The sequence below is a fragment of the Procambarus clarkii genome, chromosome 14, assembly GCF_040958095.1.
Source record: "Procambarus clarkii isolate CNS0578487 chromosome 14, FALCON_Pclarkii_2.0, whole genome shotgun sequence".
NCBI classification, from domain to species: Eukaryota; Metazoa; Arthropoda; class Malacostraca; order Decapoda; family Cambaridae; genus Procambarus; species Procambarus clarkii.
In genome coordinates this window covers 36,053,508-36,080,674 of record NC_091163.1, presented here as the reverse complement: position 1 = coordinate 36,080,674, position 27,167 = coordinate 36,053,508, and the positions used below count along the sequence as shown (strand labels likewise).

Genomic DNA, 27,167 nt, shown 5'->3' with positions numbered 1-27,167 from the left:
ATGTTTACATGTAAACACAGGTTTACAGGGGGGGGGGGAGGTCCCGGATGTCGGGCGGTGTATTTTACAACTTGTCACCTCATGCCCCGTGTTAGGCCTACCTCATCTGTCTTTAAAAAAAATTATAAGTTAATGAGCCATAAATACTTTACCCCCCCCCCTATGGGGTGAGGGGGTGGCGCCCCCACTAGACCCCTCTACTGACTCTTGACAGGATGCTGCCCACAACAGCTGCCTAACTCCCGGGTATCTACTTGCCGCCAGGTGGACAGCAGCATCAGGTGCATCTAGGCCTGCTACTGACCTTCCCTAGGGTGGAACCAAACCCTGGGTGCTAGAGAAGAAGGATCGGAAATTCCGGGTTCGATCCCCTAGCGGGACAGTAATAGTTGGGCATATTTACTTTCAACCAATGCGTCTGTTCACCTAGCAGTAAATAGGAAGTGGCAAGGCTGTCAATTGTTGTGGGGGGGGTATGGTGGGGATGGTCAGTAGTATCTCCTTGAGGGGGTCCTCAATATGTCTAACATATACATATACATATGCTGCCTGTCCCCGACAGAATGAAAACTGAACGCAAGAAAGAAATCCATAGTTACCCCTTTAACGTTTTCTCATTAACTTTAGAAAACGCGGAGGATATTATGTGAGGGTAAACTGTTGAATATTTCCCCCTCTGTCTATTCTTCAGTAAAGATCCCGAGGACGGCAGAGTCCAGTTCCTGCCACGAGCCACAACACCAACAGAAATATTTCTCCCGCCACTTCTCCGGTACTCTGGAGCAGTGTGACCTTCGGGCTCACCTTGCCCGACACGCTGTGTTAGGGACGATACTTAAAGAAACTTGTTCCTGCCCGAAACGCTGTGCGTAATAGTGGCTTTAGGCATTGTATGTACTAGCTCTATCTATAAAGCCAACAAACTTTGTAAAATCTCTTTATGTATGTACCTTACCTAAATAAAAAATTATTATTATTATTAGTATTATTATTATTATTATTATTATAAAGCATAGTGTGTAGCGGCTCTATCTTCAAATCCATTATGTTGTAACTCATCTTGTATGTGTGTACTTTGATTTAAGAGTTGTGACGGTAACGCGTTGGTGTTCGGCTGTTTCAAAAGCTAGGGGTATGGCCTCGTCACATAAAGGAAACAAAGAGAAAATCTGGAACTTTCTTCTGTGGTAAGGTAATGGGAAGACACACAAAACACAAGTAAATTTAACAATGAAATTTTAATTACGTTAGAAAAGCAAAACATGAATAAAATGGACATAAAAATTGTAACATAAATCAATCAAACAAAATAATAAGAATAATCACTGGCAAAATGAAAAGTTACGTTAAGACAAGTGAATAATATACAAGGAGATATATGAGTGCAGGAATATTGGCTTTAAGCTGCCACCTCTCTCAGTACACGTAAGCCAGGGCTTAGTCTACCAATGAGACGTGTTAACTTGTGGAAAGCACGGGATATTCTGAGGGCTGTAGGTCGGGGTGGCCCAGACATCTGGTAGTGTGGCGGGTGGAGGGAGCAGGTGCGACGGCACCAGCCAATCAGCGATGTGCAGGCGACTGACAGGTAGTTTGCTGGTTAGAGTGGCGGAGGTGGAGCAGGTGTTTCCGGTGCTGAATACGTTTGCTCTCTGGGCAAACTTCGGTGTTGTACTTGTTGGATATATCTTCTATATTAGTTGTTATTGTTGTTATTAGTTGTATAGGGACGTACTTAGGAGGGAAGAGCAGGCTCAATCTCTCTTGAAGGAGATTATCGTCACAGAGTAAACAAGCGTCTTAATCCTTAACAATGTAATAAATCTATAGGACCCGACCAGGATTCGAACCCATGACGTTCAGGATCGCCCCAAACGTACACAGTACCGTGACCTGCGCCCCAATGACCGGAGACCAGTGATCACCGTCGACCGTGAATCTCTCTCACACTTCCTCCTCATAACACAAATTACTCTACAACCAAAAGGTTTCAGTTTAGCTTCGAGCTTAACGTCAAATAATGTTTTAGGTATCCATTAAAATTCCGTTTTCTATTTGATATCTTTAAGATGGACTTTTATTTAGAAAATATACAAAAGAAGAATTAACATTGACTATACATTGATATAATAATTGTTCTCAAGATATATTAAAACAGCAGTTAGGGTCTGATGGGGCAGACAATGCTAAACAACACGTTAATTGATGTGAAAATACATCAAATTGGGTTTGAAAATACAACTGAAAAAGATCATCAGGGCAAATGAGGGAGGGGAGGGACCTTTGACAAGCCGCCGGCTTCATGTCGAGGACCCTAGCCCTCAGGTAAATTCAGGTAAACATTCTTCAAGAAATTCTCTGAATTATGTAATAGTTTGGCAGCATGGCCTTCGAGGCCTATATTACTGGCGTGTTAATGGCCTTAAAGGAATGTATTATTTGATCACTAAACGATATAATTATTATACATTATAAATTATATATATTAAGCAGTCTAATTATTATAATTTAAATTATAAATATTGAGGAGTCGTTTTCTAAGGGTTCGTTTTCTCTTGAATTCTAAATTTTCTTTAATCGGAAACTATTTTATTTTTTAATTGTGTTGAGTTTGGGCGCCGCGAAACGAGGCGTTGGCTTCCTCGCTCGTGACGGAAACTTCCCGTCAATGTTGTCGTCTAGACGACGGGTGTGGTCGTCCCCTGTGAGGCCCTCGTCGTCACCGTCGCTCTGGAATGTGGAAGGTTAGGTCGTCCGTCTTGTCGTCCGGAAGACGGGCTGTGTCGCCCCTTAGTGACGTCCTCGCCGTTATCGTCGCTCTGGGAGGTGAGGTCGTCCGTCTTGTCGTCCGGACGACGGTCGTCCTTCGTGAGGCCCTCTCCGACCGGGTCCCCGTCGTCCTCGTCGCTCTGGGACGTGTGTGGGGACGACGAGGCGACCGGTACAGCCTCGTCGCCGTGCTGAAACACAGAGATATTTTTACAACATTTCCGTAAATGAATAAAATATTGGTTAAGACGACATTTTTTTGTAAACAACGACAGATTCTCACCACAGTGTAGGGGCCGTGTAATGTGTCGTGGAATTGACCTGAAGTGACCTGATGGCTGCTATCTAGTGGCCTCGACGGGGAGAGGAAGCCGGCGGCTTGTCAAAGAATAATACGACCTGCAGGCAGACTTAATAGGGGCCGTGAAAATCTATGCCTATTTAGGGGGGGATGAGTCTGGGGGGGTGTAAATAGGGGCTCTTTCCCATTAGCCAATTAGCCTACTACCACCCAACAACCAGCAGTTGAGGTACTCCCAGGCACTAAACTACCTGCTATCTAAGATAACACCCTTCACACCTCTTAAGAACACCAATAGATAACGCCCAGATAACAGTCACTTGGGATCATTAGAGATTGCAAGTGACAAGGTTATCAAGCGATATTGCCTTTCATATTATTATTAATTTCTACGTCCTTAACAAGTCCAGATAACACGTAGCGCAGTGGTCTGCGTCCCCGACCCACAATTGACGGATCTGAGTTGAATCCCGCAGAAAAAGAGACACCTGGGCCACACCCTCGCCTGGGCCACACCCTCGCCTGGGCCACACCCTAGCCTGGGCCACACCCTCGCCTGGGCCACACCCTCGCCTGGGCCACACCCTCGCCTGGGCCACACCCTCGCCTGGGCCACACCCTCACCTGGGCCACACCATCACCTGGGCCACACCCTCACCTGGGCCACACCCTCGCCTGGGCCACACCCTCACCTGGGCCACACCCTCGCCTGGGCCACACCCTCACCTGGGCCACACCCTCACCTGGGCCACACCCTCACCTGGGCCACACCCTCGCCTGGGCCACACCCTCACCTGAGCCATACCCTCGCCTGGGCCACACCCTCGCCTGGGCCACACCCTCACCTGGGCCACACCCTCACCTGGGCCACACCCTCGCCTGGGCCACACCCTCACCTGGGCCACACCCTCACCTGGGCCACACCCTCGCCTGGGCCACACCCTCGCCTGGGCCACACCCTCGCCTGGGCCACACCCTAGCCTGGGCCACACCCTCGCCTGGGTCACACCCTCGCCTGGGCCACACCCTCGCCTGGGCCACACCCTCGCCTGGGCCACACCCTCGCCTGGGCCACACCCTAGCCTGGGCCACACCCTCGCCTGGGCCACACCCTCGCCTGGGCCACACCCTCGCCTGGGCCACACCCTCACCTGGGCCACACCCTCGCCTGGGCCACACCCTCGCCTGGGCCACACCCTCGCCTGGGCCACACCCTAGCCTGGGCCACACCCTCACCTGGGCCACACCCTCGCCTGGGCCACACCCTCGCCTGGGCCACACCCTAGCCTGGGCCACACCCTCACCTGGGCCACACCCTCGCCTGGGCCACACCCTCGCCTGGGCCACACCCTCACCTGGGCCACACCCTCGCCTGGGCCACACCCTCACCTGGGCCACACCCTCACCTGGGTCACACCCTCACCTGGGCCACACCCTCGCCTGGGCCACACCCTCGCCTGGGCCACACCCTCACCTGGGCCACACCCTCGCCTGGGCCACACCCTCGCCTGGGCCACACCCTCACCTGGGCCACACCCTCGCCTGGGCCACACCCTCGCCTGGGCCACACCCTCACCTGGGTCACACCCTCACCTGGGCCACACGGACAACAAGGCAACATTCAGTAATGATTGATGAAGGAGTTTATCAAGAGCTTAAGTTGACACTCAGCTCAGCCCACACACAAACCTCACTTAAGACCACCTCCGACCTGGGGCCAGACTCACGAAGCAGTTACGCAAGCACTTACGAACCTTACATCTTTTCTGAATCATTGACGGCTTTGTTTACATTTATTAAACAGTTTACAAGCATGAAAACTTGCCAAACAACTGTTGTTATTGTTATGAACAGCCTCCTGGTGCTTCCGAGCTCATTAACTGTTTCATAATGTTTTTCTTGCCCGAAACGCATTGCGTAATAGTGGCTTTAGGCATTGTATGTACTAGCTCTATCTATATATCAATCCATTAATGTAACATCACTTGTATGTATGTACCTTACCTGAATAAACATATTTATTTATTTATTTATAATTGTAAACAAAGCTGTCAAAGATTCAGGAAAGATGTACAGGTTCGTAAGTGCTTGCGTAACTGCTTCGTGAATCTGGCCTCTGGTGACGCCCCTGGTGTATGTATGTCTCGTGTTAACACCACACACAGTTATACAAGAGGACAGTACACAGTAGTACAAGAGGACAGTACACAGCAGTACAAGAGGACAGTACACAGTAGTACAAGAGGACAGTACACAGCAGTACAAGAGGACAGTACACAGCAGTACAAGAGGACAGTACACAGTAGTACAAGAGGACAGTACACAGCAGTACAAGAGGACAGTACACAGCAGTACAAGAGGACAGTACACAGTAGTACAAGAGGACAGTACACAGCAGTACAAGAGGACAGTACACAGCAGTACAAGAGGACAGTACACAGTAGTACAAAAGGACAGTACACAGTAGTACAAGAGGACAGTACACAGTAGTACAAGAGGACAGTACACAGCAGTACAAGAGGACAGTACACAGCAGTACAAGAGGACAGTACACAGTAGTACAAGAGGACAGTACACAGTAGTACAAGAGGACAGTACACAGTAGTACAAGAGGACAGTACACAGCAGTACAAGAGGACAGTACACAGCAGTACAAGAGGACAGTACACAGCAGTACAAGAGGACAGTACACAGCAGTACAAGAGGACAGTACACAGTTATACAAGAGGACAGTACACAGCAGTACAAGAGGACAGTACACAGTAGTACAAGAGGACAGTACACAGCAGTACAAGAGGACAGTACACAGTTATACAAGAGGACAGTACACAGTTATACAAGAGGACAGTACACAGCAGTACAAGAGGACAGTACACAGCAGTACAAGAGGACAGTACACAGTTATACAAGAGGACAGTACACAGCAGTACAAGAGGACAGTACACAGTTATACAAGAGGACAGTACACAGTAGTACAAGAGGACAGTACACAGTAGTACAAGAGGACAGTACACAGCAGTACAAGAGGGCAGTACACAGTAGTACAAGAGGACAGTACACAGTAGTACAAGAGGACAGTACACAGTAGTACAAGAGGACAGTACACAGCAGTACAAGAGGGCAGTACACAGTAGTACAAGAGGACAGTACACAGTAGTACAAGAGGACAGTACACAGTAGTACAAGAGGACAGTACACAGCAGTACAAGAGGGCAGTACACAGTAGTACAAGAGGACAGTACACAGTAGTACAAGAGGACAGTACACAGTTATACAAGAGGACAGTACACAGTAGTACAAGAGGACAGTACACAGTAGTACAAGAGGACAATACACAGTAGTACAAGAGGACAGTACACAGTAGTACAAGAGGACAGTACACAGTTATACAAGAGGACAGTACACAGTTATACAAGAGGACAGTACACAGTAGTACAAGAGGACAGTACACAGTAGTACAAGAGGACAGTACACAGTAGTACAAGAGGACAGTACACAGTAGTACAAGAGGACAGTACACAGTAGTACAAGAGGACAGTACACAGTTATACAAGAGGACAGTACACAGTAGTACAAGAGGACAGTACACAGTAGTACAAGAGGACAGTACACAGCAGTACAAGAGGACAGTACACAGCAGTACAAGAGGACAGTACACAGCAGTACAAGAGGACAGTACACAGTAGTACAAGAGGACAGTACACAGTAGTACAAGAGGACAGTACACAGTAGTACAAGAGGTGTAGTACTGACACGTGAGGACACATACGGTGAAGGACACATACGGTGAAGGACACATTACCAGAGAACACATACAGGTGTCAACACCCCCTCCCCCCCCCCACACTCGTCTTATCACACTGGACAATAACCACAAAATGCTCTATCAACTTCCTCTCTGAGGCAGATATTGTGGCACTCTGTGTGGCACTCTGTGTGGCACTCTGTGTGGCACTATGTGAGGCTTCCTGGTGTTGGTGGCACTCTGTGTGGCACTCTGTGTGGCACTCTGTGTGGCACTATGTGAGGCACTCTGTGTGGCACTCTGTGTGGCACTCTGTGTGGCACTCTGTGTGGCACTCTGTGTGGCACTCTGTGTGGCACTATGTGTGGCACTCTGTGTGGCACTCTGTGTGGCACTCTGTGTGGCACTATGTGTGGCACTCTGTGTGGCACTCTGTGAGGCTTCCTGGTGTTGGTGGCACTCTGTGTGGCACTCTGTGTGGCTTCCTGGTGTTTGTGGCACTCTGTGAGCCTTCCTGGTGTTGGTGGCACTCTGTGAGGCTTCCTGGTGTTGGTGGCACTCTGTGTGGCACTATGTGAGGCACTCTGTGTGGCACTCTGTGTGGCACTCTGTGTGGCACTCTGTGAGGCTTCCTGGTGTTGGTGGCACTCTGTGTGGCACTCTGTGTGGCTTCCTGGTGTTTGTGGCACTCTGTGAGCCTTCCTGGTGTTGGTGGCACTCTGTGAGGCTTCCTGGTGTTGGTGGCACTCTGTGTGGCACTATGTGAGGCACTCTATGTGGCACTCTGTGTGGCACTCTGTGTGGCACTCTGTGTGGCACTCTGTGAGGCTTCCTGGTGTTGGTGGCACTCTGTGTGGCACTCTGTGTGGCTTCCTGGTGTTGGTGGCACTCTGTGTGGCACTATGTGAGGCTTCCTGGTGTTGGTGGCACTCTGTGTGGCACTATGTGAGGCTTCCTGGTGTTTGTGGCACTCTGTGTGGCACTATGTGAGGCTTCCTGGTGTTTGTGGCACTCTGTGAGGCTTCCTGGTGTTGGTGGCACTCTGTGAGGCTTCCTGGTGTTGGTGGCACTCTGTGTGGCACTATGTGAGGCTTCCTGGTGTTTGTGGCACTCTGTGTGGCACTATGTGAGGCTTCCTGGTGTTGGTGGCACTATGTGAGGCTTCCTGGTGTTGGTGGCACTCTGTGTGGCACTATGTGAGGCTTCCTGGTGTTGGTGGCACTCTGTGTGGCACTATGTGTGGCTTCCTGGTGTTGGTGGCACTCTGTGTGGCACTATGTGAGGCTTCCTGGTGTTGGTGGCACTCTGTGTGGCACTATGTGAGGCTTCCTGGTGTTGGTGGCACTCTGTGTGGCACTATGTGAGGCTTCCTGGTGTTTGTGGCACTCTGTGTGGCTTCCTGGTGTTTGTGGCACTCTGTGTGGCTTCCTGGTGTTGGTGGCACTCTGTGTGGCTTCCTGGTATTTGTGGCAATCTGTGTGGCACTATGTGAGGCTTCCTGGTGTTTGTGGCACTCTGTGTGGCTTCCTGGTGTTGGTGGCACTCTGTGTGGCACTATGTGTGGCTTCCTGGTGTTGGTGGCACTATGTGTGGCTTCCTGGTGTTGGTGGCACTCTGTGTGGCACTATGTGAGGCTTCCTGGTGTTTGTGGCACTCTGTGTGGCTTCCTGGTGTTGGTGGCACTCTGTGTGGCACTATGTGTGGCTTCCTGGTGTTGGTGGCACTATGTGTGGCTTCCTGGTGTTTGTGGCACTTTGTGTGGCTTCCTGGTGTTGGTGGCACTCTGTGTGGCACTATGTGTGGCTTCCTGGTGTTGGTGGCACTCTGTGTGGCACTATGTGAGGCTTCCTGGTGTTGGTGGCACTCTGTGTGGCACTATGTGAGGCTTCCTGGTGTTGGTGGCACTCTGTGTGGCACTATGTGAGGCTTCCTGGTGTTTGTAGCACTCTGTGTGGCTTCCTGGTGTTTGTGGCACTCTGTGTGGCTTCCTGGTGTTGGTGGCACTCTGTGTGGCTTCCTGGTGTTTGTGGCAATCTGTGTGGCACTATGTGAGGCTTCCTGGTGTTTGTGGCACTCTGTGTGGCTTCCTGGTGTTGGTGGCACTCTGTGTGGCACTATGTGTGGCTTCCTGGTGTTGGTGGCACTATGTGTGGCTTCCTGGTGTTGGTGGCACTATGTGTGGCTTCCTGGTGTTGGTGGCACTCTGCGTGGCACTATGTGTGGCTTCCTGGTGTTGGTGGCACTCTGTGTGGCTTCCTGGTGTTGGTGGCACTATGTGTGGCACTATGTGTGGCTTCCTGGTGTTGGTGGCACTATGTGTGGCTTCCTGGTGTTTGTGGCACTTTGTGTGGCACTATGTGAGGCTTCCTGGTGTTTGTGGCACTCTGTGTGGCTTCCTGGTGTTGGTGGCACTCTGTGTGGCACTATGTGTGGCTTCCTGGTGTTTGTGGCACTCTGTGTGGCTTCCTGGTGTTGGTGGCACTCTGTGTGGCACTATGTGAGGCTTCCTGGTGTTTGTGGCACTCTGTGTGGCTTCCTGGTGTTGGTGGCACTCTGTGTGGCACTATGTGTGGCGTCCTGGTGTTTGTGGCACTCTGTATGGCTTCCTGGTGTTTGTGGCACTCTGTGTGGCGTCCTGGTGTTGGTGGCACTATGTGTGGCACTATGTGAGGCTTCCTGGTGTTGGTGGCACTATGTGAGACCTCATCTACCAGACAACACAACATCTACCAGACAACACCACATCTACCAGACAACACATCTACCAGACAACACCACATCTACCAGACAACACCACATCTACCAGACAACACCACATCTACCAGACAACACCACATCTACCAAACAACACCACATCTACCAGGCACCACCACATCTACCAGGCACCACCACATCTACCAGACACCACCACATCTACCTCATCTACTCACCTGAGCCTGAACCTTCCTCCACTTGGCTCGACGGTTCTGGAACCAGGTCTTCACCTGAGGAGCGGGAACCAGTCATTACTACATGTGTTATGGGTATTAACGTGATACATATGTGTCCCCTGGTGATGTATCTCTCCTATGTATGTGTCCCTGGTGCTGTATCTCTCCTATATATGTGTCCCTGGTGATGTATCACTTGTGTATATGTGTCCCTGGTGCTGTATCTCTTGTGTGTATATGTGTCCCTGGTGCTGTATCTCTCCTATATATGTGTCCCTGGTGATGTATCACTTGTGTATATGTGTCCCTGGTGCTGTATCTCTTGTGTGTATATGTGTCCCTGGTGATGTATCTCTCCTATGTATGTGTCCCTGGTGCTGTATCTCTCCTATGTATGTGTCCCCTGGTGATGTATCTCTCCTATATATGTGTCCCCTGGTGATGTATCTCTCCTATGTATGTGTCCCTGGTGCTGTATCTCTCCTATGTATGTGTCCCCTGGTGCTGTATCTCTCCTATGTATGTGTCCCCTGGTGCTGTATCCTGAGATAGAGTGAGACAGAAAGACAGAGAGAGAGAGAGAGAGAGAGAGACAGACAGAGAGAGAGAGAGAGAGACAGAGAGAGAGAGAGAGAGAGAGAGAGAGAGAGAGAGAGAGAGAGAGAGAGAGAGAGAGAGAGAGAGAGAGAGAGAGAGAGAGAGAGAGACAGAGACACAGAGAGAGAGAGAGAGAGAGAGAGAGAGAGAGAGAGAGAGAGAGAGAGAGAGAGAGAGAGAGAGAGAGAGAGAGAGAGAGAGAGAGAGAGAGACAGAGAGAGAGAGAGAGAGAGAGAGAGAGAGAGAGAGAGAGAGAGAGAGAGAGAGAGAGAGAGAGAGAGAGAGAGAGACAGAGACACAGAGAGAGAGAGAGAGAGAGAGAGAGAGAGAGAGAGAGAGAGAGAGAGAGAGAGAGAGAGAGAGAGAGAGAGAGAGAGACACAGAGAGAGAGAGAGAGAGAGAGAGAGAGAGAGAGAGAGAGAGAGAGAGAGAGAGAGAGAGAGAGAGAGAGAGAGAGAGAGAGAGAGAGAGAGAGAGACAGACAGACAGAGACACAGAGACAGACAGACAGACAGACAACATACAGGATATATAAACTTAAGCAACCCGGATATTAATGCTTCAAAAACACTACACAAATATAAATATATTATTAAATATATTAGTAATATCACTGCTTGGATCTCTCTTCAGGATAGTGGCTGAGGGAAGTGCTGGGAGCTGAGATGTGCTGGGGGCTGTGATGTGCTGGGGGCTGTGATGTGCTGGGGGCTGTGATGTGCTGGGAGCTGAGGGATGTGCTGGGAGCTGAGATGTTCTGAGGGCTGAGATGTGCTGGGGCTGAGATGTGCTGGGAGCTGTGATGTGCTGGGAGCTGAGGTATGTGCTGGGAGCTGAGATGTGCTGGGAGCTGAGATGTTCTGAGGGCTGAGATGTGCTGGGAGCTGAGGTATGTGCTGGGAGCTGTGATGTGCTGGGGGCTGTGATGTGCTGGGGGCTGTGATGTGCTGGGAGCTGAGATGTGCTGGGAGCTGAGATGTGCTGGGAGCTGTGATGTGCTGGGGGCTGTGATGTGCTGGGGGCTGTGATGTGCTGGGAGCTGAGATGTGCTGGGAGCTGAGATGTGCTGGGAGCTCTGATGTGCTGGGAGCTGTGATGTGCTGGGAGCTGTGATGTGCTGGGAGCTGAGATGTGCTGGGAGCTGTGATGTGCTGGGGGCTGAGATGTGCTGGGAGCTATGATGTGCTGGGAGCTGTGATGTGCTGGGGGCTGAGATGTGCTGGGAGCTGTGATGTGCTGGGAGCTGTGATGTGCTGGGAGCTAAGATGTGCTGGGAGCTAAGATGTGCTGGGAGCTGTGATGTGCTGGGAGCTGTGATGTGCTGGAGGCTGAGATGTGCTGGGAGCTGTGATGTGCTGGGAGCTGTGATGTGCTGGGGGCTGAGATGTGCTGGGAGCTGAGATGTGCTGGGAGCTGTGATGTGCTGGGAGCTGTGATGTGCTGGGGGCTGAGATGTGCTGGGAGCTGTGATGTGCTGGGGGCTGAGATGTGCTGGGAGCTGAGATGTGCTGGGAGCTGTGATGTGCTGGGAGCTGTGATGTGCTGGGGGCTGAGATGTGCTGGGGCTGTGATGTGCTGGGAGCTGAGATGTGCTGGGAGCTGTGATGTGCTGGGAGCTGAGATGTGCTGGGGGCTGAGATGTGCTGGGGCTGTGATGTGCTGGGAGCTGAGATGTGCTGGGAGCTGTGATGTGCTGGGAGCTGAGATGTGCTGGGGCTGAGATGTGCTGGGGCTGTGATGTGCTGGGAGCTGAGATGTGCTGGGAGCTGTGATGTGCTGGGGCTGAGATGTGCTGGGGGCTGAGATGTGCTGGGAGCTGAGGTGTGCTGGGAGCTGTGATGTGCTGGGGGCTGAGATGTGCTGGGGGCTGAGATGTGCTGGGAGCTGAGGTGTGCTGGGAGCTGAGATGTGCTGGGGGCTGTGATGTGCTGGGAGCTGAGGTGTGCTGGGAGCTGAGATGTGCTGGGGGCTGTGATGTGCTGGGGGCTGAGATGTGCTGGGAGCTGAGGTGTGCTGGGAGCTGAGATGTGCTGGGGGCTGTGATGTGCTGGGGGCTGTGATGTGCTGGGAGCTGAGATGTGCTGGGAGCTGAGATGTGCTGGGGGCTGAGGTATGTGCTGGGAGCTGAGATGTGTTGGGAGCTGTGATGTGCTGGGAGCTGTGATGTGCTGGGAGCTGAGGGATGTGCTGGGAGCTGAGTTGTGCTGGGAGCTGAGATGTGCTGGGAGCTGAGATGTGCTGGGGGCTGAGGTATGTGTTGGGAACTGAGATGTGCTGGGAGCTGAGATGTGCTGGGAGCTGAGATGTGCTGGGAGCTGAGATGTGCTGGGGGCTGAGATGTGCTGGGGGCTGAGGTATGTGCTGGGAGCTGAGATGTGCTGGGAGCTGAGATGTGTTTGGGGCTGAGGTATGTGCTAGGGGCTGAGATGTGCTGGGAGCTGAGATGTGCTGGGGGCTGAGATGTGCTGGGGGCTGAGATGTGCTGGGAGCTGAGATGTGTTTGGGGCTGAGGTATGTGCTGGGGGCTGAGATGTGCTGGGAGCTGAGATGTGTTTGGGGCTGAGGTATGTGCTGGGGGCTGAGATGTGCTGGGAGCTGAGATGTGCTGGGAGCTGAGATGTGTTTGGGGCTGAGGTATGTGCTGGGGGCCGAGATGTGCTGGGGGCTGAGGTATGTGCTGGGGGCTGAGATGTGCTGGGAGCTGAGATGTGCTGGGGGCTGAGATGTGCTGGGAGCTGAGATGTGCTGGGGGCTCTGACATTACTCTACCCAACTACCCTTTATCGTACTAGTCAACTACTTGTTCTCTAACTACCCAACTCTCCTATGAACGTAATGACCTTCCCTGACCCCAGGTGACCCCCTGTGTGACCCCAGGTGACCCCCTCTGTGACCCCCCGTGACCCCCGTGACGCCCCGTGACCCCAGGTGACCCCCGTGACCCCAGGTGACCCCCGTGACCCCAGGTGACCCCAGGTGACCCCAGGTGACCCCCTGTGTAACCCCCAGGTGACCCAGGTGACCCCCATGACCCCAGGTGACCCCAGGTGACCCCAGGTGACCCCACCTGGCGCTCGTGGAGGTGGAGGTCCCTGGCGATGTCCTTCCTCTGGGGCGGAGTGATGTACTTGGTGGTAGTGAAGCAGAGCTCCAGCTGGCGCGTCTGCTGACTGGTGAACCGCACCTGTCCGCCCCGCCTCCGAGACCCGCGCCCTGCCGGGTACCCGCTCCCTGACGGACAACGGTCAACATATATGTAAACAGTATATATTATTACCTATATGTGTACATGTATGATGGTGAGGGTGTCCACTTCTCACTATACACTCAATACAAGCACCACGTTGCACAAATGTTACTTTGGTACAGTCATAGTCTCTATGTTGTGAAATTTGTGATGTTATCAGCTGAAAATGTTTGAAAAACTCTATGGAAAGCTGAACTCCCTATTTCAGTGTTCGCTGGTGTTGCCTGGTTTAATGATAAGGGGTTACAACGGCCAGTCCCTGACTGGTGTATGACAGTCCCACACCTCCCGTACGTCATCCTGAAAAGTTGAGGGAGGCTAGCCCTAACCATCTGGTCGTTCAGCACGATACAAGGAGAGTTACCTGGCTGTGTCCAGGCTGTCTCTCCCCACAACCCGTTCTCGCACTTTCTTACAGTCAATATTGACTTATTAAATACGTGCATATGTGACATACTAAACATACTAGTTTACCTTGAAAATTTTCATAGAAAACACCGACCTAACCTAACCTTCTTAGTATGTGAAGATAAGCATCTTATTGCTTCGTAATTACAATTATTACTTAACCTATACAGCTCTCCCCACACCCCCCCTGTTCAATCCCTTGTCTTTACCCATCTCCCCCTCCCTTTCCTGCGCCCTTTCCCTTCCCTTGGGAAAGGAAAAGGGAGAGGGAAAATAAATGGATGGAGGAAGGGAATTATCAAGAGGAAAGCGTCACGCCATTACGACTATATAGCACTGGGAAGGGTCCAGGATAATGATTTGGGATGGGACGGTGGGAAGGAATGGTGCCCAACCCCTTGGACGGTCGGGGATTGAACACGGACCTGCATGAAGCCAGACCGTTGCTTTACCGTTCCAGGATGGAATAAATAAATACTTCAGTGACTGTTGTGATTATTTCTGTAATATTTTGACCAATTAACCTTACAGAGGTAATTGTGTAATGTTCAGTATATAATGATAACTTGCAGTACTGATATTCCGTCTTTCTCGTGTGTTAATGTACAGCAGTTACGCGCCTACTCCATTATAAATGTACAACTACTTATTAGTGTGGGTTTTGATTTGACTCTTGAGATAAATATCCCCGGTTTAGATATTGCAACGTTGAACTAATTATGGACGTGAATAACTGAACGGAAGGCGTGTTTACCGTTATTGTGTCTGGATGTTCACTCGAGTTATTGGAGGACAGTTCTCTCTACAGGTGGGGTTCTGATGTTTACTACTAGGTGAACAGTGGCATGAGATGCAAGAATATTTCACCAAAGTTTAACCATGCTCAGGGATTGACCATACGGTTATGACCTGACTGTGTGTTAATGTAACCCTTTAAGAATATCAAGTGGCAAGCACCGAGACAACATTATGAGTGTCTAGAGTATAAGTGTAATAATAGTTACCTTGATCTAAGACAGGGTAGGGCAGAGGCAGGTAGGCTCCGGCAGAGGCCAAGCCTCTATAGTGAGCCTCAATGTATTGACGTAGCATCAGGCTGTACATGACGTCATATCCGGCTCCACCGTACAGCAAGTCAGGTCTTGTACCCATCCTGATGTCACTGGTGGCCCCGGCCAGTGAGTGCCTCTCGTGTGGCACTGTGCCGGGTCTGTGTGTCATCCGGAGAGGCACTGGTCTAGCCAGGGCAGGACGGTGCCAGGCTCGGTCAGTGTTACTAGAGAGATCCTTGTCATCCTTCACTCCGCTAGCCTCGTCCTTAGGGTGTTCGTTGGACCCGTACTTCCCGCTCGAAGGAACCAAGCTGCCGAAGGAGGCGTCGCTTGTGACCGGTGTTCTGTTAAGACGCTCACCTTCGGCAGCTGGTGTGGGCGATGCTGGCATGCCTGGAGAACGGCTGCACAAAGACCCAGTGGCCGGCCAGGTGGGGTTCGAACCAGTGGTCAACGGTGTGGGGTTCGCAGCAGAGAGGTTCGAAGCAGTGGTCAATGGCGTGGGGTTCGCAGCAGAGAGGTTCGAAGCCGTGGTTAACACCGTGGGGTTCGCAGCAGAGAGGTCCGAGCCAATAGTCAACACCGTGGGGTTCGCAGCAGAGAGGTCCGAGCCAATGGTCAACACCGTGGGGTTCGCAGCAGAGTGGTTCGAAGCCGTGGTTAACACCGTGGTGTTCGCAGCAGTGGGAGAGTTATGAGTATTAGAGAGTATCTGGTCTATGGTATACCGAGTCACCATGATGACAGTTAGGGTTTACCTGTTATGGTAAACTTTGGGATACTACCAAACTGCAGCACCATTTAACTGACTGTTCATGCGAGTTGAGGCTCCAACAGTCAGTACAAACAGTCGGTAACACTAATCACGAACAAATGCCAATAAAGAAATATATTTGCTGAAGACCAATCAAGCGACCTTGAATCACGGACCTCCAGCGAGCGGGGAACAGCGCGAGGTGCCGGTCCTTACATGACTACACATACACCACTGATTCCTGCTTCCGTAAAGCCAGCCACACACGCACACACACACACACACACACACACACACACACACACACACACACACACACACACACACACACACACACACACACACACACACACACACACACCTAGATATTAAAACATGTTCACAAACACCTGGGTCAGCTGCCCTACAGTCACCTCTCTCACCATCTACGACACAAACACACAAACAATAAATCTAATGTGGGGGAAAAAGAGCTTTGAATACATTTGGAGTGAGTAGAAGTTGGCAACACTGTTCTTGTTATCTTGGAAACAGAGTACCGGTAAATGATGTCCTGGGCCGTGGCACCATTGGCTCTTACTCGTGTCGTATTGAACATCCTGTCACCACCTGCTGAACACAAGTGTTCACATCTAACTCACCTTAACCTAAATCTTTGTTCAGTCATAAGAGATTGGAAATCTGTGCCGCTGATTCTCCTGTGATTAAAGATTGAGGAAGTAATTAGTATAAATTATGGTAATTAAACTGAATATTTGGCATAGATCTTCTCGCAGATTTATTACAAACTGCGTAAGTCATGATTTAGGAAAGACCTGGGTAAATACTGGTTTGGGAACAGAAAGTGTTGGTTTGTGGAACCAATTACCGGTAACATAATGCACCTATGATACCTTGATTGTTTCAAGGGTAGGTTAGACATATATATGACTATATATGTCTCCTTTCACCTAATGCCTCCGTTCACCTAGCAGTAAGTAGGTAGTCAGGAGTTAGTCAGCCTGTTATGCGGTTGCCTCCTGGGCGGGGTCAGTAATTCAGCCTCGAGGTGGACCTAGATAAAAAGCCTAACGTGTATGAATACCCTCAGGCTTCCTGTCCCCGACACAGTGAGTTATGAGTCGGTCTCCGTGAGGCAGGTACTCTGCCTCACTCATGCCTGGGGCTGGAGAATGTCTCAAGAAGGTCTTTACATTGTTTAAGGTTGGCGGCAGACATGTGGTCTGACCTGGGGAAGTGATTGGGCCACAGTTGGTCTCTGTGTATAGTACCATCCTCCCTGGTAACTGCTGAGCTACTCCACCTGTCTCTTCCCCGCTCATATTGTCTTGTTCGCCTGAAGGTATAATGTTAAGGTAATCTTTAGTAATTACTGGTCAAATATTCCATTACAATTCTCCTCCTCATCTCTGTTATTATCAGTTATCTGACCTGTCTCACTTTTTAATGGCCCTGTCCTTTTCCTAATCTTTATCTGAGGTAATTATAAAGTCCTTTAGAATCTGTGTATGTTTGTCCTGGTGCAGGAGAACATGTCCCTTGTGTCCTCCGTGTTACTGGTCACCATTACTAACATGTCCCTTGTGTCCTCCGTGTTACTGGTCACCATTACTAACACCTGTCACCATCTGTGGGTCGTCATTAACGTCACACAGACGAGGAGTCACAATACCGTGGCTCAAGTGTGTTGACCACACCACACACTTGAAGGTGAAGGGACGACGATATATCGGTCCGTCCTGGACCATTCTCAAGTCCATGAACTAAAGTTAGTACATTAACTTTATTTATTGTTACTAATATGGCTCTTTAGATCCATAAATTATTCATCTGACGTCATTATTATTCGACTCAATCAATGACAAATTTGGGTAGGAATAACCAGTAGTTGATAGACTACTATGATAGTCTATCAGAGTAGACTATCACAGTCTATCTATCACAGAGTGAGCACGATGGGGGCAAGAAAGTGGTGTTCAACACCACTCAACACAACCCATCCATCACACAAGCAAGTGCACTACCCTCAATCCTACATTGTTTAAGATAAAACAAATGAGGTGGTGAAAAGATTGCAAGCGCCAGATAAGGGAAGATTAAGGGTTGGTAAGTGTTAATCTCGTTGTTAGATAGTCTGATCACTCCAGGCAGCTTAGAGGGGCCAGCTGTGTCTGGGTACAGTAACTCTATGAAACTACTCCCGAACTTGTCACTATGGTGATGTGGTCACTCACAGGATGAGTGGCGCTGCCCAATACTGTCACTATGGCGGTGTGTCCACTCACAGGATGAGTGGCGCTGCCCATTACTGTCACTATGGCGGTGTGTCCACTCACAGGATGAGTGGTGCTGCCCAATACTGTCACTATGGCGGTGTGTCCACTCACAGGATGAGTGGCGCTGCCCAATACTGTCACTATGGCGGTGTGTCCACTCACAAGATGAGTGGCGCTGCCCAATACTGTCACTATGGCGGAGTGTCCACTCACAGGATGAGTGGCGCTGCCCAATATTGTCACTATGGCGGGGTGTCCACTCACAAGATGAGTGACGCTGCCCAATACTGTCACTATGGTGGTGTGTCCACTCACAGGATGAGTGGCGCTGCCCAATACTGTCACTATGGCGGGGTGTCCACTCACAAGATGAGTGACGCTGCCCAATACTGTCACTATGGCGGTGTGTCCACTCACAGGATGAGTGGCGCTGCCCAATACTGTCACTATGGCGGTGTGTCCACTCACAGGATGAGTGACGCTGCCCAATACTGTCACTATGGCGGTGTGTCCACTCACAAGATGAGATGAGTGACGCTGCCCAATACTGTCACTATGGTGGTGTGTCCACTCACAAGATGAGTGGCGCTGCCCAATACTGTCACTATGGCGGTGTGTCCACTCACAGGATGAGTGGCGCTGCCCAATACTGTCACTATGGCGGGGTGTCCACTCACAGGATGAGTGACGCTGCCCAATACTGTCACTATGGCGGTGTGTCCACTCACAGGATGAGTGACGCTGCCCAATACTGTCACTATGGCGGTGTGTCCACTCACAAGATGAGTGACGCTGCCCAATACTGTCACTATGGCGGGGTGTCCACTCACAGGATGAGTGGCGCTGCCCAATACTGTCACTATGGCGGTGTGTCCACTCACAGGATGAGTAGCGCTGCCCAATACTGTCACTATGGCGGGGTGTCCACTCACAGGATGAGTGACGCTGCCCAATACTGTCACTATGGCGGGGTGTCCACTATCAAGATGAGTGACGCTGCCCAATACTGACACTATGACGGTGTGTCCACTCACAGGATGAGTGACGCTGCCCAATACTGTCACTATGGTGGTATGTCCACTCACAGGATGAGTGACGCTGCCCAATACTGTCACTATGGCGGGGTGTCCACTCACAAGATAAGTGACGCTGCCCAATACTGACACTATGGCGGTATGTCCACTCACAAGATGAGTGACGCTGCCCAATACTGTCACTATGGCGGGGTGTCCACACACAAGATGATTGACGCTGCCCAATACTGTCACTATGGCGGTGTGTCCACTCACAGGATGAGTGGCGCTGCCCAATACTGTTACTATGGTGGTGTGTCCACTCACAAGATGAGTGGCGCTGCCCAATACTGTCACTATGGTGGTGCGTCCACTCACAAGATGAGTGGCGCTGCCCAATACTGTCACTATGGCGGGGTGTCCACTCACAAGATGAGTGACGCTGCCCAATACTGTCACTATGGCGGTGTGTCCACTCACAGGATGAGTGGCGCTGCCCAATACTGTCACTATGGCGGTGTGTCCACTCACAGGATGAGTGACGCTGCCCAATACTGTCACTATGGCGGTGTGTCTACTCACAAGATGAGTGACGCTGCCCAATACTGTCACTATGGTGGTGTGTCCACTCACAGGATGAGTGACGCTGCCCAATACTGTCACTATGGTGGTGTGTCCACTCACAAGATGAGTGGCGCTGCCCAATACTGTCACTATGGCGGTGTGTCCACTCACAGGATGAGTGGACACACACAAGATGAGTGTCCACTCACAAGATGAGTGACGCTGCCCAATACTGTCACTATGGTGGTGTGTCCACTCACAAGATGAGTGGCGCTGCCCAATACTGTCACTATGGCGGGGTGTCCACTCACAAGATGAGTGACGCTGCCCAATACTGTCACTATGGCGGTGTGTCCACTCACAGGATGAGTGACGCTGCCCAATACTGTCACTATGGTGGTGTGTCCACTCACAGGATGAGTGACGCTGCCCAATACTGTCACTATGGCGGGGTGTCCACTCACAAGATGAGTGACGCTGCCCAATACTGACACTATGGCGGTATGTCCACTCACAAGATGAGTGACGCTGCCCAATACTGTCACTATGGCGGGGTGTCCACTCACAAGAAGAGTGACGCTGCCCAATAACGACACTATGGCGGTGTGTCCACTCACAGGATGAGTGGCGCTGCCCAATACTGTCACTATGGCGGTGTGTCCACTCACAGGATGAGTGACGCTGCCCAATTCTGACACTATGGCGGTGTGTCCACTCACAGGATGAGTGACGCTGCCCAATACTGACACTATGGCGGTGTGTCCACTCACAGGATGAGTGGAGCTGCCCAATACTGTCACTATGGCGGTGTGTCCACTCACAGGATGAGTGGCGCTGCCCAATGTTGTTACTATGGTGGTGTGTCCACTCACAAGATGAGTGGCGCTGCCCAATACTGTCACTATGGCGGGGTGTCCACTCACAGGATGAGTGACGTTGCCCAATACTGTCACTATGGCGGGGTGTCCACTCACAGGATGAGTGACGCTTCCCAATACTGTCACTATGGCGGTGTGTCCACTCACAGGATGAGTGACGCTGCCCAATACTGTCACTATGGCGGTGTGTCCACTCACAGGATGAGTGACGCTGCCCAATACTGTCACTATGGCGGTGTGTCCACTCACAGGATGAGTGACGCTGCCCAATACTGTCACTATGGCGGTGTGTCCACTCACAGGATGAGTGACGCTGCCCAATACTGTCACTATGGCGGTGTGTCCACTCACAGGATGAGTGACGCTGCCCAATACTGTCACTATGGCGGTGTGCCCACTCACAGGATGAGTGGCGCTGCCCAATACTGTCACTATGGCGGTGTGTCCACTCACAGGATGAGTGACGCTGCCCAATACTGTCACTATGGCGGTGTGTCCACTCACAGGATGAGTGACGCTGCCCAATACTGTCACTATGGCGGTGTGTCCACTCACAGGATGAGTAACGCTGCCCAATACTGTCACTATGGCGGTGTGTCCACTCACAGGATGAGTGACGCTGCCCAATACTGTCACTATGGCGGTGTGTCCACTCACAGGATGAGTGACGCTGCCCAATACTGTCACTATGGTGGTGTGTCCACTCACAGGATGAGTGACGCTGCCCAATACTGTCACTATGGTGGTGTGTCCACTCACAGGATGAGTGACGCTGCCCAATACTGTCACTATGGCGGTGTGTCCACTCACAAGATGAGTGACGCTGCCCAATACTGTCACTATGGTGGTGTGTCCACTCACAGGATGAGTGACGCTGCCCAATACTGTCACTATGGCGGTGTGTCCACTCACAAGATGAGTGGCACTGCCCAATACTGTCACTATGGCGGTGTGTCCACTCACAAGATGAGTGGCGGTGCCCAATACTGTCACTGTGGCGGTGTGTCCACTCACAAGATGAGTGGCGGTGCCCAATAGTGTCACTATGGCGGCGTGTCCACTCACAGGATGAGTGACGCTGCCCAATACTGTCACTATGGTGGTGTGTCCACTCACAGGATGAGTGACGCTGCCCAATACTGTCACTATGGCGGTGTGTCCACTCACAAGATGAGTGGCGGTGCCCAATACTGTCACTATGGCGGTGTGTCCACTCACAGGATGAGTGGCGCTGCCCAATACTGTCACTATGGTGGTGTGTCCACTCACAGGATGAGTGACGCTGCCCAATACTGTCACTATGGCGGTGTGTCCACTCACAGGATGAGTGGCGCTGCCCAATACTGTCACTATAGTGGTGTGTTCTTATAAATTGTACAATGTTGTCATTATATATCGTACAATGTTATCATTATATATTGTATAATGATAACATATTGTACCGGCCATATACTGCAGGTATGTTGACGACATTTTTACACAGGTACCTGATGTCAGACATCTGCAGGAGCTGAAGGAGGCATTTGAGCGGAATTCCGTGTTGCGTTTCACTTACGAGATGGAGAAGGATGGGAAGCTGCCCTTTCTAGATGTAACAGTCATGGAAAGGAGCGGAGGTTTCCACACTGCAGTCTACACTAAGGAAACAAACATAGGAATGTGCCTATGTGGAATAGGAATGTGGAATATAATATATATATATTAGTATATTTTGGTAGCAGTCTTTCCTGTAGACATATATTATTAAATATGACCGAAAAAGTAAGATTAATAATTCTAACACGAATTTTCTCGATCTTTCTTACGTTTCTTTTCACTGTTGATGGTAATTCAAAAATCAATTCTCCAAAATTCATTTTTATTTCTAGTCTGACGCGACACTTATCCTGGCCGGGGAGGATTGACTGGGCGCAAATCTTTAACTGTAGCCTCTGTTTAACTCAACAGTAAAATGTGTACTTGGTTGTAACAAGGATTCTTGGCGGCGGGGATCGTATTCCAGGGACCTGCCCGAGACGCTACGCGTACTAGTGGCTCTACAACCATGTAACAACTCTTCTATATATCTCAACAACAATTAGATGCCGTTAATTAATTAGAAGTGTCTTGAGGCGTTGTTCATAATATTTCACTTCTGACAGTAATACTAGGTGCCAGATGGTGCAGTGATGTGTCAGTAGTGTCATGTGTCAGTAGTGTCATGTGTCAGTGTCAGTAGTGTCATGTGTCAGTAGTGTCATGTGTCAGTGTCAGTAGTGTCATGTGTCAGTAGTGTCATGTGTCAGTAGTGTCATGTGTCAGTGTCAGTAGTGTCATGTGTCAGTGTCAGTAGTGTCATGTGTCAGTACTGTCATGTGTCAGTGTCAGTAGTGTCATGTGTCAGTCATGTGTCAGTAGTGTCATGTGTCAGTGTCAGTAGTGTCATGTGTCAGCGTCAGTAGTGTCATGTGTCAGTGTCAGTAGTGTCATGTGTCAGTGTCAGTAGTGTCATGTGTCAGTGTCAGTAGTGTCATGTGTCAGTAGTGTCATGTGTCAGTAGTGTCATGTGTCAGTGTCAGTAGTGTCATGTGTCAGTGTCAGTAGTGGCATGTGTCAGTGTCAGTAGTGTCATGTGTCAGTGTCAGTAGTGTTATGTGTCAGTGTCAGTAGTGTCATGTGTCAGTGTCAGTAGTGTCACGTGTCAGTGTCAGTAGTGTCATGTGTCAGTAGTGTCATGTGTCAGTAGTGTCATGTGTCATTGTCATGTGTCAGTGTCATGTGTCAGTAGTGTCATGTGTCAGTAGTGTCATGTGTCAGTAGTGTCATGTGTGTCAGTAGTGTCATGTGTCAGTAGTGTCATGTGTCAGTGTCAGTAGTGTCATGTGTCAGTGTCAGTAGTGTTATGTGTCAGTGTCAGTAGTGTCATGTGTCAGTAGTGTCATGTGTCAGTAGTGTCATGTGTCAGTGTCAGTAGTGTTATGTGTCAGTGTCAGTAGTGTCATGTGTCAGTGTCAGTAGTGTCATGTGTCAGTGTCAGTAGTGTTATGTGTCAGTGTCAGTAGTGTCATGTGTCAGTGTCAGTAGTGTCAGTGTCAGTGTCAGTTGTGTCATGTGTCAGTAGTGTCATGTGTCAGTGTCAGTAGTGTCATGTGTCAGTGGTGTCATGTGTCAGTGGTGTCATGTGTCAGTGTCAGTTGTGTCAGTGTCATGTGTCAGTGTCAGTAGTGTCACATGTCAGTGTCAGTGGTGTCATGTGTCAGTGTGTCAGTAGTGTCATGTGTCAGTGTCAGTAGTGTCATGTGTCAGTAGTGTCATGTGTCAGTGTCAGTGGTGTCATGTGTCAGTGGTGTCATGTGTCAGTGTCAGTAGTGTCATGTGTCAGTAGTGTCATGTGTCAGTGTTAGTAGTGTCATGTGTCAGTGTCAGTAGTGTCACGTGTCAGTGTCAGTAGTGTCATGTGTCAGTGTCAGTAGTGTCATGTGTCAGTGTCAGTAGTGTCATGTGTCAGTAGTGTCATGTGTCAGTAGTGTCATGTGTCAGTGTCAGTAGTGTCATGTGTCAGTGTCAGTAGTGTCATGTGTCAGTAGTGTCACGTGTCAGTGTCAGTAGTGTCATGTGTCAGTAGTGTCATGTGTCAGTAGTGTCACGTGTCAGTGTCAGTAGTGTCACGTGTCAGTGTCAGTAGTGTCACGTGTCAGTGTCAGTAGTGTCATGTGTCAGTGTCAGTAGTGTCATGTGTCAGTGTCAGTAGTGTCATGTGTCAGTGTCAGTAGTGTCATGTGTCAGTAGTGTTATGTGTCAGTGTCAGTGTCATGTGTCAGTGTCAGTAGTGTCATGTGTCAGTGTCAGTAGTGTTATGTGTCAGTGTCAGTGGTGTCATGTGTCAGTAGTGTCATGTGTCAGTGTCAGTAGTGTCATGTGTCAGTGTCAGTAGTGTCATGTGTCAGTAGTGTCATGTGTCAGTGTCAGTAGTGTCATGTGTCAGTAGTGTCATGTGTCAGTGTCAGTAGTGTCATGTGTCAGTGTCAGTGATATGTGTTAGTAGTGTCATGTGTCAGTGTCAGTAGTGTCATGTGTCAGTGTCAGTAGTGTCATGTGTCAGTAGTGTCATGTGTCAGTGTCAGTAGTGTCATGTGTCAGTAGTGATATGTGTTAGTAGTGTCATGTGTCAGTGTCAGTAGTGTCATGTGTCAGTGTCAGTAGTGTCATGTGTCAGTAGTGTCATGTGTCAGTTGTGTCATGTGTCAGTGTCAGTAGTGTCACGTGTCAGTAGTGTCATGTGTCAGTGTTAGTAGTGTCATGTGTCAGTGTTAGTAGTGTCATGTGTCAGTAGTGTTATGTGTCAGTGTCAGTAGTGTCATGTGTCAGTGTTAGTGTCATGTGTCAGTGTCAGTAGTGTCATGTGTCAGTAGTGTCATGTGTCAGTAGTGTCATGTGTCAGTGTCAGTAGTGTCACGTGTCAGTGTTAGTAGTGGCATGTGTCAGTGTCAGTAGTCATGTGTCAGTAGTGTCATGTGTCAGTGTCAGTAGTGTCATGTGTTAGTAGTGTCATGTGTCAGTGTCAGTAGTGTCATGTGTCAGTGTTAGTAGTGTCATGTGTCAGTGTTAGTAGTGGCATGTGTCAGTGTCAGTAGTGTCATGTGTCAGTGTTAGTAGTGGCATGTGTCAGTGTCAGTAGTGTCATGTGTCAGTGTCAGTAGTGTCATGTGTCAGTAGTGTCATGTGTCAGTGTTAGTAGTGTCATGTGTCAGTATCAGCAGTGTCATGTGTCAGTAGTGTCACGTTTCAGTAGTGTCACGTGTTAATGCCAGCTGTGTCCCACATCAATGCCAGCTGTGTCCCACATCAATGCCAGCTGTGCTCCCACATCAATGCCAGCTGTGTCCCACATCAATGCCAGCTGTGTCCCACATCAATGCCAGCTGTGTCCCACATCAATGCCAGCTGTGCTCCCACATCAATGCCAGCTGTGCTCCCACATCAATGCCAGCTGTGTCCCACATCAATGCCAGCTGTGTCCCACATCAATGCCAGCTGTGCTCCCCATCAATGCCAGCTGTGTCCCACATCAATGCCAGCTGTGTCCCACATCAATGCCAGCTGTGCTCCCACATCAATGCCAGCTGTGTCCCACATCAATGCCAGCTGTGCTCCCACATCAATGCCAGCTGTGTCCCACATCAATGCCAGCTGTGCTCCCACATCAATGCCAGCTGTGTCCCACATCAATGCCAGCTGTGTCCCACATCAATGCCAGCTGTGTCCCACATCAATGCCAGCTGTGTCCCACATCAATGCCAGCTGTGTCCCACATCAATGCCAGCTGTGCTCCCCATCAATGCCAGCTGTGTCCCACATCAATGCCAGCTGTGCTCCCCATCAATGCCAGCTGTGTCCCACATCAATGCCAGCTGTGTCCCACATCAATGCCAGCTGTGTCCCACATCAATGCCAGCTGTGCGCCCCATCAATGCCACCTATGTCCCACATCAATGCCAGCTGTGTCCCACATCAATGCCAGCTGTGTCCCACATCAATGCCACCTGTGTCCCACATCAATGCCACCTATGTCCCACATCAATGCCAGCTGTGTCCCACATCAATGCCAGCTGTGTCCCACATCAATGCCACCTGTGTCCCACATCAATGCCAGCTGTGCTCCCCATCAATGCCAGCTGTGCTCCACATCAATGCCAGCTGTGTCCCACATCAATGCCAGCTGTGTCCCACATCAATGCCAGCTGTGCTCCCCATCAATGCCAGCTGTGTCCCACATCAACGCCAGCTGTGTCCCACATCAATGCCACCTATGTCCCACATCAATGCCAGCTGTGCTCCCCATCAATACCAGCTGTGCTCCCCATCAATGCCAGCTATGTCCCACATCAATGCCAGCTGTGTCCCACATCAATGCCACCTTTGTCCCATGTCAATGCCATCTGTGCTCCCCATCAATGCCAGCTGTGTCCCACATCAATGCCAGCTGTGCTCCCCATCAATGACAGCTGTGTCCCACATCAATGCCAACTATGTGCCACATCAATGCCAGCTGTGCTCCCACATAAATGCCAGCTGTGCTCCCACATCAATGCCAGCTGTGCTCCACATCAATGCCAGCTGTGCTCCCACATCAATGCCAGCTGTGCTCCACATCAATGCCAGCTGTGCTCCCACATCAATGCCAGCTGTGCTCCCCATCAATGCCAGCTGTGCCCCACATCAATGCCAATTGTGTCCCACATCAATGCCACCTATGTCCCACATCAATGCCAGCTGTGCTCCCCATCAATGCCAGCTGTGCCCCACATTAATGTTAAGCTGTCCCACATGAATCTTAACTGATTGACACAAATTATCTGCATCTTGACAGATACTCTGCAATGAATTTTCAATTATTTCTCCTGAAGGATTAACAAGATTCACTTAAGGAGATGGACGTGAGAAGTCACTGGTGGCGAAGGATAAAGGTGGAGCGAGACATCAGGTAATGCTCTAGAACCATTGGTTTTGTTCTTACAGCTCTGGTGGGTGTTTCATCTGAAGCCTTCTCCTCCTTTCCTGATGATGAATGACATGGTTGGCTTCCAGTGGGGTCCTTTGGTTGGTTTGTCTGGCAGGGGTGCATAGTTTGAGGCAACCATTTGCTTCCTCACA

The 27,167-nt window shown here is 50.4% G+C and overlaps 2 protein-coding genes across 2 annotated transcripts; one reads left to right on the top strand and one right to left on the bottom strand.

The window, feature by feature from the left end:
* Window positions 1-2,533: 2,533 nt before the first annotated feature.
* Window positions 2,534-16,025, bottom strand: LOC123770152 (homeobox protein Nkx-6.1). Its single transcript, XM_045761826.2, has 4 exons — window positions 15,002-16,025; window positions 13,410-13,573; window positions 9,746-9,799; window positions 2,534-2,960 (listed from the first exon to the last, which is right to left on the bottom strand). Exons 1-4 carry the CDS (start codon window positions 15,786-15,788, stop codon window positions 2,679-2,681), a joined length of 1,287 nt encoding a protein of 428 aa, XP_045617782.2. The 5' UTR covers window positions 15,789-16,025; the 3' UTR covers window positions 2,534-2,678.
* Window positions 16,026-25,428: 9,403 nt separating this feature from the next.
* LOC123772617 (keratin-associated protein 29-1-like) lies at window positions 25,429-26,844 on the top strand. Its single transcript, XM_045765866.2, has one exon. It carries the CDS (start codon window positions 25,429-25,431, stop codon window positions 26,842-26,844), a length of 1,416 nt encoding a protein of 471 aa, XP_045621822.2.
* Window positions 26,845-27,167: the final 323 nt, after the last annotated feature.